This window comes from Amphiprion ocellaris, chromosome 15, assembly GCF_022539595.1.
Source record: "Amphiprion ocellaris isolate individual 3 ecotype Okinawa chromosome 15, ASM2253959v1, whole genome shotgun sequence".
Classification (NCBI taxonomy): Eukaryota; Metazoa; Chordata; class Actinopteri; family Pomacentridae; genus Amphiprion; species Amphiprion ocellaris.
In genome coordinates this window covers 34483114-34499815 of record NC_072780.1, presented here as the reverse complement: position 1 = coordinate 34499815, position 16702 = coordinate 34483114, and the positions used below count along the sequence as shown (strand labels likewise).

At 36.3% G+C, this 16702-nt stretch overlaps 1 protein-coding gene across 1 annotated transcript in view; it reads left to right on the top strand.

The window, feature by feature from the left end:
• cap1 (CAP, adenylate cyclase-associated protein 1 (yeast)) overlaps positions 1 to 13927 on the top strand; it is a 30818-nt gene extending 16891 nt beyond the window's left edge. Inside the window, exons 6-13 of the mRNA XM_023274110.3 lie at positions 1124 to 1209; positions 1788 to 1893; positions 2884 to 3067; positions 5421 to 5608; positions 6801 to 6924; positions 8809 to 8891; positions 11874 to 12017; positions 12888 to 13927. Of these exons, the coding sequence (XP_023129878.2) occupies positions 1124 to 1209; positions 1788 to 1893; positions 2884 to 3067; positions 5421 to 5608; positions 6801 to 6924; positions 8809 to 8891; positions 11874 to 12017; positions 12888 to 12971 (999 nt within the window). The 3' untranslated portion in view covers positions 12972 to 13927. The remainder of the gene's footprint in view (positions 1 to 1123; positions 1210 to 1787; positions 1894 to 2883; positions 3068 to 5420; positions 5609 to 6800; positions 6925 to 8808; positions 8892 to 11873; positions 12018 to 12887) is intronic.
• The last annotated feature ends 2775 nt before the right edge of the window (positions 13928 to 16702 follow it).

Below are 16702 nucleotides of genomic sequence, written 5' to 3'. Positions count from 1 at the left end.
AGAAGCATGTTAGAAGAAACGTCCATGACTTTAATGCTTTCACTGGAGCAGCTGTTCATTCTACTGATTTCTGAAAACAAGTTTGTGTTCTGAGATGCGCAAGATGCAGCAATTATTATTTCTGGACAATTATTGAATAAGTTTAATGAATTATGGTTAGTTTTGGACATTTTGGCACAAGATAAAAGTCTTTAAAAATCCTAAAGAGCGTGCGAAATGGAAAATTATTGTGTAATTTTGACAAATTTTGGTTAATTTTGGACAATTATTGATTAATTTTAATGGATTATGGTTAATTTTGGGCAAATATTGAATCATTTTGACAAATTTTGGTTAATATTAATGTAGATGTTGGCAGCTGTTTCCCCCAGTTAGCAGTCTTTATGTAAAGTTAATCCACTGGAAGGTTTGAAAAGCATCTGCTCTTTATAAAGTTGTTAAACTGACTCCATATGTCAGAGCCAGAAACTGTGAAAACTGAAAAAATAATCTAATTTTGGACTTTCCAATGGTCCTTGAACTGCTCGTCTTCTGGTTGGACGACTCGTGATCTTTCATCAAAATCACTTCATTCTACATGTCTCCACTGATTAAAACTAAAATAAAGCCTTTGCACTGGCAAGGTTTTTAAAAAAATAAATAAATAAATTTACACTTTTCAACAGAACTGTGAAGTTATCAGTGACTCAGCTGCGACCGACAGCCATGCAGGGAAAATTCAGAGACTTTTCAGCTGAACTGCAGGCTGTTTAACTGTACATTTCTAATTAAATATAATTTAAAAAGTCCTCTTAGCAAAGTTAACAGCAGCACTGTTCTGCAGAAAAATGCCTCATGTAAATGGAAGAATAGGATGTTTATTAAATCCCACAGTAGGGGAAATCGCAAGCATTTAAGAAGTCTTTGCGCATTTAAAAAATCAATTTCTTAATGCCTTCTTTTCCAAAAATCCAGTTTACAGTGAATAAATACGGCTAGAAAAAGCTGCATTTTAACCACCAACCATGTACCTGTGGACAGGAAGTGACAGGTGTGTTTACCTAACAGAACCCATGTTGAAGCTAAAAAGTGGATTGAAAACAGTTTTTTTTTAAAATATATTTGTGTTTGTGACCGTCTGCAGGCTCCTAAACCGTGTCCCTACGTTAAAGAGATGCAGGACGCCGCCATGTTTTACACCAACCGAGTGCTGAAGGACTACAAGGAGAAGTGAGTCCAGCTTCACTTCCTGTTTCAGATGCACAGCGTGTTCTGATTCCTGTTAAATAAAATAAGCTGTGGAGGATTTTATTGGGTAATTTTGATGAATTATGGTTCATTTTGGACAATTATTGACTAATTTTGACGAATTCTGATTAATTTTGGACAATTATTAAATCATTTTGATGAATTACGGTTTTCAAAAATTCTAACCAAGGCCAAACTGCAGGGCGCCACCTGGTGGTCCATGGCTACAGGTTCAGCAGCAGCTCACTGCTCAAAGCTAGCAACAGAAAAAAATGAACAAAGCCCAGATTTAGTGTTTAGACTGTACTCTGTTTAAAGTTTCCTGTGCTTTTACTGAGTCAGCGTGTCGGAGCGAGACTTCCTGTATTTAAACTTTAAAAAAAACAGAAACTTAGCTCGTATTTATGAGTAAAACAGTAAATCTGAACGCGGAGCAGTGAGTAGAATGAAATGTGGAGCTAAAATCCATCGTTATGTTTAAATCTCCAATTCTGCGTGGTGCATCCCTAGCAGAACCAAAAGGAGGAGGAATAAAAGTCCTAAAAGTGTGTTTCCTTCAGGGATAAGACGCATGTGGACTGGGTGAAGGCCTACATCAACATCTGGACCGAGCTGCAGAACTACATCAAACAGCACCACACCACCGGGCTGACCTGGAGCAAGAGCGTGAGTTCACAGCTTCATCTGCACCTTACAAACCTTCATATATATAGATTACTATTATTTACATATATTGTTAGCTCACTTCCTCCCTCAGTTCAGATGGATTTAGTTCAGCAGTTTGGTATTTGGGACCAAAGCAAAGTTCTGTATGATATACTGGCTACATTTAAAATATTTCATGTTTTCAGACAGTTATGAACCTATAAAATAAAATATTATCATAAAAAACTAAAAATAAATCCATGAAATTCCCTGTGAGCAAGCTGTGATTTTATTTAAAATTTGACTTACATTTTTTTTCAAAATAAAATGGTATTTATTAATATTTTTATTCTTTTCTGTTATGTTATTTAATTTAGTTTCATCAATATTTATTTTATTTCATGTTTTATTTTTACAAAATTTTACGTTGTCTTTAATTTTAATATTATTTAATTTTATATTTATTTTATTTTATAATTTTTTTATTTTTCAGTTTTATGTGATGTATTTAAATATAATTCATTGAAATTTTAAACGGGATTCATCTTAATTTTCTTATTTTATTCAATTAAATTTTCATTATGTTTTAAATAGAATTTAGTCCAATTTTCGTATGTTTAATTTTAATATGAATTAATTAAATTGTATATTTGTTTTTTAATTATTGTTATTCAGTTTAATGTGATGCTTTATTTAAATGTGATTTATTTTAATTGTCTTATTTGATTTAGTTAAATTTTATTATGTTTTAAATTTTCTTGTTTTATTTTAATATGTTTTAATTTTATGATTTCTTTCATTTGTGATTGAACATTTCTGTGCTCCTGCAGTCATTTTAACTTTTACCAGGAGCTCTGAAGTTTGATTTTAAACTTTCACAAGAAGAAATGTTCTACTTTTGTCTGTTTATAGACTTTGAAACGTCCAGTTATCGCCTCTATATCAGCGCTATTAAATGGCCGTTATAAATGAAATGTATTTAATGTTTTCTGGGTGTTTCTCCGTCCTCAGGGTCCCGTTGCTTCAGCCTCTGCAGCTCCTCCCAGCGCTCCGGCTGGTGGATGTCCTCCTCCTCCTCCTCCTGGACCTCCTCCTCCAATGGACCTCGGCGGACCGAGCGGCGGCGGCGACTCGGCGGCTGACAAACGCAACGAACTGTTCGCCTCCATCAACAAAGGATCGGACATCACCAAGGGTAGGAGTTGAACCGCTGGCATTATGGCCATAGTGGACCAATTCTTTAGTCATACCTTTATTGAGTTAAACATAAACATAAGCATAAAGCAATTCTGAGGAAAATCAATACATTGTTTCTCAAAGGGAGCGAAATAAAAGTTCACAGAACTTATTGAGTCCACTGCCCAGTAATTGAAGATTCAATTATTCCTTACATTTTAGTTCGGTAATGTTAGTTATATTCACATAATCATAATCAGCATTGATAGTCATCATTCCATCATTTCCATATATTTACTAGTTCCACTTCATTCCATTCATAATATAAAACATAATCAGAAAAAAAAGAAAGACATATATAAAAGAAATACACAAACAAACAAATCACACATCTCAACATATATATTCATATACCTAAGTACACATATTTTGTATTTTTTGTTTTTTATATCATTAGGTTTTGTCTGAACAGCTTCATTTACTGGCCTTCTGGGGTTTGGGTTCAGTATATTTAAATAATAATTCTGTTTTCATTTTCTTTTTAAAGATATCCAGGCTATTTAATTCTTGTAAGTTCCTGTTCCAGATGTTTGGACCCTTTGTCGAGATACTAAAACTGGTGCACTGTAACTTACGTTTTTTCCCCTTTAGTTGGTGTTTCTTTCTGGTGTTATATTCATGATCTGAAGAGGTCACTGGAATGAGGTGACAGAGTTGTAAATTTAGTTTATGCACCACACTATACATCATGCAAGCATTTTGTAATGTATTACACTCTGTGAGCTTCAGGATCTTGAATTTGTAAAAAAGTGAATTCGAAGGTGCATTAAAATCTGCCCATGATATCACACGAATCACTTTCTTCTGTAATGTTTGTAGCTTCTTCAAATGACTTGGATATGTGTTGCACCATATGACATTACAATAATTTAGATGTGGTTCAAGTAATGATCGGTATAGTGTAAGAAGCGCTTCAAGTGGGAGGTAATGTCTGAGCTTGAAAAAGAGACCAACATATTTGGATAATTTATTTGTAAGGTACTGAATGTGTTTTTTGAAATTTAGGAATTGATCTATATAGTCATTTTAGGGAAGTTTTTGTCATTTTCTCAGGATTTCAGGGCAATTATGAAAAGATTTGATGCATTTTGGACAATCTTTGGATCACTTTGAGCAAATTATTAGACATGAAGCTCGTTCGTTGTAGAAAATAATGAACAGAAACCAGATTTATTCTTTAGAATGTGACTCCTGGATGGATGGATGGAAAACAGGAAATAGAAAACTGCATCTGCTAATTCAGCAGTGTCACTACAAAACAGCTAATTATGTTTGTAATATTCTCTCAAATGAATAAAAACTAATCTAATAATTAGATGTTTATTCTTTTATTTGTTTTATTCATGGACAATGAAAGCAACAAAGATTTCCTGATTTGTGGACATAAAAGCATTAGTGATTTTAAAACATCAAATTCTCTCTAGAAGTGAACATTGATGCCATAAAAGCACATTATTTTAACAGTTCAGGGTGTTTTTGTTCATGATTTGGCCCTAAATTCTAGGAAATCCTTCTATCTGCTACTATAGAAAATAAGAAATATCCAGAAGAGCTGTTGATTTTGGACAGATTCTTCAGTTTTACTGTTCAAACTAGGATGCATCCCATAATACTGATGCTTAGAGTTGATTTGTTGAGGTGGAGGATGTTGGATAGTTTTTTCAAGTGATTCTAGACGTTTTTTTAAAAATCATTTCGGTTCATTTTGACTCATTTAAGACGGTTTTGTGTCACTGTTCACAGGTTTCTGGATGACATTGGAGTGATTTTTGAAAAGCTTTGAGATATTTTGGACAAGTTTTAGTTATTTTACATGATTTTGTAGATATATTTGGACAAATTGAGTCAAGTATGGGCAAGATTCTGTCATTCTGGAAAACTTTCAAGCCAGTTTGGAAGTATTTTGGAGAAATGATTGGTCATTTTAGGCAAACTGAGACAATTTGTGAGTAACTGTGAGCAAATAGAAGCAGTGATACATTCCATAATATTGATCGTGGTTCATTTTGGGCAATTATTGGGTATTTTTGACAAATGTTGATTAATTTTGAATCATTTTTCAGTAAATTTGACAAATTGGGGTTAATTTGGGGGATGCTTATTCTGCCCTCCCCAACGTCTTGTTGGCAAGTAGTTAACGGTCTTCATTCAAAGACAAAACTTTGTGGATTGATCGCTGAGTCCAAGATAATTCCAGATTTTTAAGTTGTTGAACTGATGAAGCTCAAACTGCATTTGGTTGAACTGAAACTCAGAGAAGAGTTTCCAGTGAATCTGGTGAATATCTGAGTGTTTCTCTTGGACCCGTCCAGGTCTGAAGCACGTCAGCGACGACCAGAAGACCCATAAGAACCCCACCCTGAGGACTCAGGGCGCCCCGGTTCGTACCGGACCCAAACCCTTCAGCTCCCCCAGCGCCCGGCCGGCTGCAGCTGCAGCTGCCCCCCCGACCCAAAGCCTGCCCCCGGTCCTGGAGCTGGACGGCAAGAAGTGGAAAGTGGTAGGTTTGGAAAGTTCACGTTAAAATGATCCCTGGGAAAGGAAACGCTTCAGGAGGGAAACATCACAGAAATCACATTTTTATTCAGTGAAAAAGATTGAATTTGATTTCATTTAGATGAATTATGGTTAATTTTGGACAATTATTGAATAATTTCCAGTCATTTTTGAGTAAATTTGACAAGCTATGCTTCATTTTGGGCAATTATTGGGTAATTTTGATAAATTATGGTTAATTTAGGAGGACAACTATTGGGTAATTTTGATAAATTATGGAATAATTTTGAATCATTTTTGAGTAATTTTGGGCAATTATTGGGTAATTTTGACAAATTATAGTTAATTTTGAATCATTTTTAAGTAAATTTAATAAATTGGGGTTAATTTGGGGCAATTATTGGGTTATTTTGACAAATATGGTTTATTTTGGGCAATAATTGGGTAATTTTACACAATTATTGAGTAATTCTGATTAATTCTAATTAATTTTGGACAATTTTTGAATAATTTTGCCTTTTTTTGGAAAGGTTTGAGTCATTCTGGACATGATTCGAGGCGTATTGGACCTATTCTTTAGTCATTTTAGGAACATTTTTGTCATTTTCTCAAAGTTTCAGGGCAAATTGAAAGAGTTTGAGATATTTTGTACAATCTTTGGATCATTTTAGATAAATTATGAGACGTGAAACTTGTTGATTTTAGAAAAAATGAACAGAAACCAGATTTATTCTTCAGACTGTGAATGTCTAAAGAATGTACAAAAACACTGATATCGCACCGATTATTTTCTATGTAGGAGCAAAAACAGATTCAACAGTATTTTAAATGTGCTAAATATTCAGAATGTCCAATTTTAAATGCGTTGAATTTACAAAAAAAAGGAGATTGACTCAGCAGATGTGTTGCTTTGAACAGGAATCATCACTGAACCTTTTAATAAATGTAGAGTTTATAGACGGTCATTTTTAGTATAAATTCCAGTGTTTGTCCTGATTTAAGATCAGAATCTCTGATTTAAATTCTCTGATTTATAATCTCTGGTTTATATTCTCTGGTTTATGTTCTCTGGTTTATATTCTCTGGTTTATATTCTCTGGTTTATGTTCTCTGGTTTATAATCTCTGGTTTATAATCTCTGGTTTAAGTTCTCCAGTTAATGTTTTTTTGTTTTCGTCTTGTTTTCTGCGGTGCAGGAGAACCAGGAGGGAGCTCAGGACCTGGTGATCCAGAACACGGAGCTGAAACAGGTGGTTTACGCCTTCAAGTGTAACAAGAGCACCCTGCAGGTGAAAGGAAAGCTCAACTCCATCACTGTCGGTAAGAACACACACTCACCTGGCCAGGTAAACGCACACTCACCTGAGTGCAGTCAACTTTATGCAAATGAGCTGCAGCCCTCTCCAGGTAAACACACCTGATTGCAGTTTGAAATGCGCCGCATGTTGCATGCTGGTCCGGTTGCAGTGCGTTTCCAGCTGTGATCAGGTGTGTTTACCTGGAGCTCATTTGCATAAAGTAGACTGGACTTCTACTTTATGCAAATTGGATGCGGCATGTGGAGATTCCACGCATCGTGAAACTGACCTCAAACTTCTAAACTAGGCGTCGGTGAAATAAAACGAGGACAGAATCAGCTGCTGCACAGATTATTTCTTGCCTCAAATGCTTTCAGAAATACTTTTAGCTGAAGTGTTTTCAAAATAAAAGGGAAAGTTTGCAGCCGAGCCGCTGTGTTTATCCGACTCATCTGCTGGAGCGTCAAGCTGAAAGCTCGGTCATGTGACCACGTAGCGACCTGCTGTTGCTAAGCTCGGTCATGTGACCACGTAGCAACCTGCTGTTGCTAAGCGCTGTCATGTGACCACGTAGCGGCTGCTGTTGCTAAGCGCTGTCATGTGACCACGTAGCGACCTGCTGTTGCTAAGCGCTGTCATGTTATTTCTTGTTATTTTTTTCTAAATTGCTCGTCATGAATTGAAGATCTAATGTTAATCTTTAACAGAGACGTCAGGAGATTAATCTGATTATTTAAAATATTAATTCTACGACCCCACAGTATTAATGATTACAAATGAATTAATTTATTAATGTGAATAATTTTGAACTACAATTTTTCAAAAATCTACATGAGCAAGATGCTTTCTAATTAATTTTTTTGTTGTATTTTTAATGTTTTTGTTATTAAGATTGTGAATAATAATAATAATAATAATAATAATAATAATATTCTAAGTTAGTCACCATTAATTTAACAGACCCCAGATGATTGACTTGAATGATTTAGAATTTAAATTATACAAAAATATACATGAAAACCCAACAATTCTTCTTCTTGTTTTTTATTTTTTATTTTACTTGGGTTTTGTGTTTTTAAAATTACTATTGTTTTGTTTATTTTATTTTTCTAAATTACTCACCGTGAATTTAAAATCTGTTGTTTATTATTTGTTACTATTTGTAGTTTGTTATTTATTATTAGAGATCAACCTGATTTAATTTAAATATTAAAGCAGCGCTACTGTATTTATAATTATGGAGATTAGCTTGACTAATTTTGAAATTAAATAATTTAAAAATATTCATGAAAACTCAACAAATCAGAGGATCCACTGAGTAAGAATATTATTTAATTTTAGTTGTATTGTTTTTTGTTTTATTTTATATTATTGTTGTCATTGTTGTTGTTGTTGTTTTTATTGAAGATGTTTATTAAATTTAATTATTTTATTTAAATGTTAAGACAAGGACTCTATAATATTAATTATTATTAATTACTTTATGTATTTTTATTTGTATTTTTATTTTATTTATTATTATTATTATTATTATTGTTATTATTGTTTTGTTTATTTGATTGTATTCTTTTATTAATTTAAATATTAGGGCAAAGACTAATTTTGAACGAAAATTATATAAAAGTAAACATGAAAATACAACAAAACCAAAGATTCTCAGAATCCCAGAGGATTATTTTTATTGTATTTTTTAAAATTATTATTATTATTATTATTATTATTATTGTTGTTGTTGTTATTGTTATTATTGTTATTATATTTTAGATTTTCCACCTTTATTTAATGTCTGACTAATTTTGAATTTAACTTACAGAAAAATTCCAACATTTCTATTATTTGAAGTCTAATAAGTCGAGTATGTATTCAGAGTTTTGTTCTCTAAACATGAATGAATTCTCTGCAACAGACAACTGTAAGAAAATGGGTCTGGTGTTTGACGACGTGGTGGGAATCGTAGAGATCATCAACTGTAAGGACGTCAAGGTTCAGGTGAGGTGTGCAGTTAAATTTAAAGAGACTGAAACTAACCGGAAGAATCAGTTCTATTCCTGGATAAACACAATAAATGTTAGATTCTGATGCTGCACGTTTCATCAACGTCTTCCTTTATATTCATGGAGCTGCTCAGTTTCTGGCTTCATTGTTCGATTCGACAAAATCTGCAGCCGATCAGGAGAACATTCTGAAGAACACGGATCATCTCCTCATCATGGCTCCTGGTAGTGGGTTGGATATATCGGAAAAAAACTGACTCAAACCTTCTCAAAAATTTCTCCAGACTCGTCCAAAATCACTAAAACCTTCTCAAAAATGACTCCAGACTCGTCCAAAATGACTCAAACCTTCTCAAAAATGCCTCCAAGATCATCCAAAATCACTAAAACCATCTCAAAAAGGACTCCAGAGAGGTCCAAAAGGACTCAAACCATGTCAAAAGTGACTCCAGAGACGTCCAAAATCACTAAAACCATCTCAAAAAGGACTCCAGAGACGTCCAAAAGGACTCAAACCATGTCAAAAGTGACTCCAGAGATGTCCAAAATCACTAAAACCATCTCAAGAAGGACTCCAGAGACGTCCAAAACGACTCAGAAATTGTTGTGAATGGCTCAAAAATGGTCCTCAGTGACTCAAAAAAACAGGTTTGCATCAAACTCTACTTGTCTTGTGTCAAATCTTAGCTGTAAGAAAGTTCCAAAAAGACTCGACACATGTCTAAAATGGCAAAACTGGTCAACAATGACTCAACATAGTTTTTCTTTTGCAGAAAAGAAAAACATGCAAATCATGCTGGTCTTCCTCCTCAGTTCTTCTCCCAGCTGTGCACGTCATTGCAATTAAATAAAACTACTAAAAAATGCCCAAAATGATTCAAATCTTGTCAAAAAAATAACCAAAACCAGTCTAAAATAACTAAAACTGATCCAAAATTCCTGTATTTTGTCTAAAATGTGTCCAGAATTAGGTGAAATCTGTCCCAAATGAACTAGACTCTAGTAGAGTCCAGATCCCACAGTAGACCTTCAGGGTCTAGTAGAGTCCAGATCCCACAGCAGACCTTGAGGCTCTAGTAGAGTCCAGATCCCACAGCAGACCTTGAGGCTCTAGTAGAGTCCAGATCCCACAGTAGACCTTCAGGCTCTAGTAGAGTCCAGATCCCACAGCAGACCTTCAGGGTCTAGTAGAGTCCAGATCCCACAGCAGACCTTCAGGCTCTAGTAGAGTCCAGATCCCACAGCAGACCTTCAGGCTCTAGTAGAGTCCAGATCCCACAGTAGACCTTCAGGCTCTAGTAGAGTCCAGATCCCACAGTAGACCTTCAGGCTCTAGTAGAGTCCAGATCCCACAGTAGGCCTTCAGGCTCTAGTAGAGTCCAGATCCCACAGTAGACCTTCAGGCTCTAGTAGAGTCCAGATCCCACAGTAGACCTTCAGGCTCTAGTAGAGTCCAGATCCCACAGTAGACCTTCAGGCTCTAGTAGAGTCCAGATCCCACAGTAGACCTTGAGGCTCTAGTAGAGTCCAGATCCCACAGTAGACCTTCAGGCTCTAGTAGAGTCCAGATCCCACAGTAGACCTTCAGGCTCTAGTAGAGTCCAGATCCCACAGTAGACCTTCAGGCTCTAGTAGAGTCCAGATCCCACAGTAGACCTTCAGGCTCTAGTAGAGTCCAGATCCCACAGTAGACCTTCAGGCTCTAGTAGAGTCCAGATCCCACAGCAGACCTTCAGGCTCTAGTAGAGTCCAGATCCCACAGCAGACCTTCAGGCTCTAGTAGAGTCCAGATCCCACAGTAGACCTTCAGGCTCTAGTAGAGTCCAGATCCCACAGCAGACCTTCAGGCTCTAGTAGAGTCCAGATCCCACAGTAGACCTTCAGGCTCTAGTAGAGTCCAGATCCCACAGTAGACCTTCAGGCTCTAGTAGAGTCCAGATCCCACAGCAGACCTTCAGGCTCTAGTAGAGTCCATGGTCAGAATGTTAGTCCTTATCGGTGTTTGTCAGCTCCATCACTGCAAAAACTCTAAATCTTACCAAGTCTATTTGTCTTATTTTTAGTCTAAATGTCTCATCCCACTTGATTTAAGATAAATTCACTGAACAAGAGACATTTCAGCAGATGGAGGGACTCGTTTTAAGACAATGCATCTGAAATATCTTAAGTCAAACAATCTGGAAATTATCTTGTTTTGAGTTGAATTTTACAAGAAAACTCAAAATAAGTTTAACCCTCATGTCATCCTATATATATATATATATATATATATATATATATATATATATATATATATATATATATATATATATATATATATATATATATATATATATATATATATATATATATATATATATGTGTGATCAATTTAGGTATTTTTAGGGTTTTTTGGAAGATTTTCACTCAGTTTTTGAAAATATTTACAAGAATTTTCTTGCCTAATTTGGTGATTTTTTTTTTTCAATAAAACTTTTAAGGGAAACTTTTAAGGAGTTATTGGAATTTCCTTTCTGAAGGTTTTGCAAATTTTCAGAAATTTGGGGAATTTTTTGCAGATTTTTTGTTTTTTTTCAGACAAGGAAACAATATTTTTTGCTGCCTGTAAATGAAGACAGCAGGAGGGTTAATACATCTCAGATTAGGAGGTTACATGAAAGCAAAAATCTATTTTTGAGTGAAAAACTGCTATTTTTTTTAGCATGTCTGGCTTATTTTAAGACACCTAAGCTTGACAATCCTGGTAAAACAGAGCTTAAAATAAGTTTTCCCAGCTAATTTTGAGATCTCAATATTCTAAATATCATATCTTATTTCAAGAAATCTTACCAAGCCATTTTTCACTTGTTCTATTGGCAGATTTTTCACTTATTTCAAGGTAAAAGTTCCTTGAAATAAGTTTTTTTTCCTTGCTTTGAGAGGAGCATTTTTCCAGTGATTAAACGCCTCTCGTTGTTGTTGTTTGTCTTGTGTCCAGGTGATGGGGAAAGTTCCAACCATCTCCATCAACAAGACGGACGGTTGCCACGTCTACCTGAGCAGCGACTCCCTGAGCTGTGAGATCATCAGCGCCAAGAGCTCCGAGATGAACGTCCTGGTCCCTGACAAAGACGGAGAGTTTGTGAGTCTCGTTTCTGAAACCCATTTAAAGGACAAACCTGAAGTAAAACCACAGGACAGAAGATGGAGTCTGGACGTGGAGCTGCAGCAGTAGATGTAGTTTATCAAGGGTCAGCAGCTCCTAATGAAGAGATCAGATAGTTAACGCCTCCATCAGCTGTTTGAGGAACAGCTGGTTGATGAAACTTCTCCATAAGGACCCCAAATTATCAAAAGTGTTTATTTTGAACACATTTTGAAGGAATTCAAAAAGAATTTGGGACATTTGTCAAGTTTTTTTGGAATAATTCTGGACAATTTCTGTGTCATTCTGGACAAATGTTGGTTCCTTCTGTACAAGTTTTATCACATTAGACACATTTTGAGTCCTTTCAGGGTAGTTTTGCCTCTTTTTAGGGTGATTTTGTGTGTTATTGTGGTAATTTTGGCAATTTTTTGTCATTATTTTGGTTCTTTTTGTGAAGATTTTTCAAGTTTATGTGATGAATTTGAGTTTTTGTCACAATTACACCTATTTTGTGGTAGTATTGGTACCTTTTGTGGTGATTGTGTATCTTATTGTGGTAATTATGTCTGTTTTTGTGGTTGTTTTGCATGTTTTTTGTGCCAAATTTGAGTTTTTAGCGCAATTTCACTTGTTTTTTTATGGTAGTTTTGGTCCTTTTTGTGGTGATTTTGGATGATTTTGCTGCCATATTTGAAGCTTTCAGGGTAATTTTGACTCTTTTTGGGATAATTTTGTGTGTTTCGTGTCTTTATCAGATTTAGTCGATTTTATTTTTCCTCAGGTCGTCAGAGTTTGAATTAAAATAACTTTTTACCAGAGAACTGATGGATTTCCAGGTAACCACGGCTTCTTTGTGTTTCTTAGACGGAGATCCCGGTTCCTGAGCAGTTCAAGACCATCTGGGATGGAAAGAAGCTCGTTACCACAGCAACGGAGATCGCCGGGTAGACGGGGGCAGCGAGTTAAGATGGCCGCCCCTCCTCGCCACCTCCCGCCCCTCCCACCAGCTAACTCACTGTAGACTGAGACCTCATCAGCTCTGTCTCCTCCCCTTCCTCCCTGTCAGCCAATCACAGCTTAAGCTGTCCCTCCCGTAAGCCAATGAGAGGACTGCTCGCTTTATCTGGAGCAAATCCTCCAGCCAATCAGCAGGGAGCAGCTTTGTCATTCAAATTGTTCCCCCCGTGAGCACTTTTCCAAAACATTCATGAGTTTTGCCAACAGCCGGGACGCTCCGTGTTTTTTATCTCTCTGGATAATGCTAAGCTAAATTTAGCCGGTAGGTTAGCCAACAACACGAGCGCTGCAGCCAATCAGGCTCCTCGTCTTCAGGATGCTTCTGGTTTCTCCTCTTCCTGGTCAGGAGGCGCTGCTGTGGCCCCGATAGTTCCATTCATCCACCGAAGCAACAACATTCCCGTCCCTGAAGGTCCGACGGGCCTGATAGCGGCCTCCACATCACCTCCACCCACGTCAGCGTTCACCGTGGATAAATAAATAAAATAAGAAAGAAATAAATAGCAGTAAAACAAGTGGTCATGAAACTCCACCTAGATGATGTTGGAACACTTCAAATTCCATCTGCTTCCCTTAAAACGCACATTCCCAAGTGTTGAAACATTCCATGTAAGAAAAGAAGAGCGAAGAGGATCATGGGTGGTAGTTCCATCTTCAGCTCTAGATCTGAACAATCATCTGTAGAGACACCAAGAAATAGTCTGAAACGTTCCCTGACCACCATCTGCTCTTCGGTTTCCTTCAGCTCTCCGGCTGATCAGCTCTTCACTCACTTTTCTTTTATACTGTCTCTTTCTTTTACCTCTTCTTATTTTTTTTGGGTCCAAAATCAGAAATGTGCTCATTAGTACTGGAGACATCATTAAAAATGTTGCAATAAAATCTGAGCTTTTTGGCGTCTTTATTGGATGAATTGTTCCAGAAGCATCATTTTACAGGTCAGTGGTGTAGAGGAGTTTTCTTTTACTGAAACCCTTAAAAAAAAAAAAAACAATAAAATATCACATTTAACCCTCGTGTCGTCCTGCAGGTTAAAATTTACCCGTTTTAAAGTTTGAAATGTGGAGAAAAAAATATTTTCACAGTGAAACTTCTGATGTCCACATGTTCAACATTTTTGGGAAATCTTTGAACATTTTTTGGTGGAAAAAAAATGTTAAAAATGTTTCTTAAGAACATTCACATAAATATCAACCAAAATCCAGCGAATTTTGCTGGATTTTGGTTGATTTTTATGTGAATGTTCTTAAAGAGAATATTAGAAGTTTTACTGATATATATGGAATCACTTTAGGTATTTTTAGGATTTTTTTGGAAGATTTTTACTCATTTTTTGAAGATACATACAAGAATTTTCTTGCCACATTTGGGGGATTTTTTTGAACAAACTTTTAAGGGAAACTTTGCAGGTCAAGGAGGACGTCCCAGGATTTATTTTAACCTGAAGGACCTGCAGTATCGTCTTGAAGTCCCTTTATCTGTCACAACTATTGCAAGCTTGTTGGGGGTGTCAAGACATACGATCCACAGTAGGCTGTCAGAGAACAGCATATCAGTGACCTCCCTATGTAGCCAAATGACAGATGAAGAGTTGGATGCCGTGGTTTCAGACCTTCAGTTAACGATGCCATAAATCCAGGGGTTGTCTGGTTCAGTGGGACCATGTCAGGGCTTCAGTGCACAGAGTGGATACCATAGGTGTGTTGACAAGAATGACCTCAATGGATGCATTGTAAGACGCACATATTCTGTGCCTTGCCCAAGGTCTCTTGTCCACATAGACACCAACCACTAGTTGATTAGGTAAGAAAGTACAGTATGCATGTACAGGTAAAATAACATGTAGGTAAAAATTGATGAATACTAAATGAATATTTTTGAAATTTCTGTGTCCATTTTAACCTTGATTCATTCATGTAATGTTTACTGTTGTTTTCTCTGAACAGGTATCGCATTGTTATTTTTGGCAGCATATTCCAGGAAGGTGGGTTCTGCATATGTATAAATCTGAACCTACCCCTTATAAACAGAAAATGTAAACATTGTTGGCACAGCACTGCTAAAAATCATGGTGTAATATGAGGAGTAGTGGATGCAGGTGTGATTTTGGACACAGCCATAGATGTGTTGTAATATATAGATATTTTTAAATGAATTTTTATTTCAGATAATGTACCTCCCGGCTGCAAATAACAACCTGTCATGTACAACCCTGGCTTTTTTCTAAGAGTCTGTGGAAAAACATGGCTTCCCTCTGAGGTACAATGGACAAGTTAATAAAACCAATTATTTTTGACAGGTGACGAATCTGTGTCATTTATTGCTGTTGTATTTGAAGCCTATTTCCACCACAGAAATATGCTTTAAAACAACATAATACACGTGGTAATCTATGTTGTACATGAGCTATGTTTAGTTCTGACAATCATATCAAAATGTGGGTCAACTTACATCCAAAACAACCAAACCAAATAAGAGAATACATAATTGGAATTTTGAGTAACACGGAAAAGCCAGCGTTCCACAAAATTCCATGTCAATTGTCCTGTTGTTTTTATCATGTAAATTTTTCAGAGTAAGAGCCGATCAAGGAGTGGAGAACGTTGGCGTGGCACACCTCATGTTCTCAGTTCATGGTACAGGAATTAGGAGTTTCATAGCTGGGAAATGTGTACACAACCAAAGGTAGATTCTATTTTATTTTTCAGCAAACCACCCACCGCAAATTATATCCAAAGACTTACAATTCAGGGCTTCAGCAATCACTTACAAAACCATAGTAACGCATGCAACAACCTAATAACCAGCAGCAGCATGTTTAATCTCATGCTTATAAAACATGTAATCTGATATCATAATGTGTGTGTTACATTGTTCAGGACCCAGTCATACTGCTCGTGTGAGAATATTTGGTGAATAGGCATTTCTGCCATTTTTACAGGATGGAAAGACTTTGGAGAGATGTCTACATGGCAGGGACAAATGTCTTATACAGTGTTCTCCACACTTTGGAAGATGAAGGACATCTTGATGTGTCCAATGAACTCCACTTGTTCTGTTGCCATGACGACTTCAGGCCTCCCTTGATGTGTTCCGTGATGGATGGGACAACCATGCATTGAAATCAGAGCAGAACCTGTCACCCAACCAACTGTGGGAAATGGGACAAATGCAGTGTCCAGTTTCGGACCCCGGTGTCCTTAGTGTATGTGGGAAGCCTTACCTTTTTTTTTTTTTTTTAATCTTACTGCAGTCCTGCAAACGTAATATTAGTATTAATGTATAGCATTAAGATTTGTTTTTCAAAATGTATATCTATAAATGATTAAGCTCAATATTTTCCTTTGTGACAGCTGTTGTACATTTGGCTCTTCGTGTGAATAAATAGTGGGCCATCATGTCAGTGTTCATATCCATCAGTATTTACATTCATTTGCAAATCAAAGTTGACTTCATTACATTATTATTACAGTAACTTATGTAAAAACTCAAGAGGATTGTGCAATCCAATGTGAATTTAATCATTATTTGTTTTTATAGGACCTGCACATGGAGTCCAGTGGAATTGATGCTGACCAGAGCCGTGGTGTAGGGTTAGGGTTAGGGTTAGGGTTAACCCCCTAACCCAGAGCCCTGGTGTCTGTGTTCCAGTCCTTGAGTCC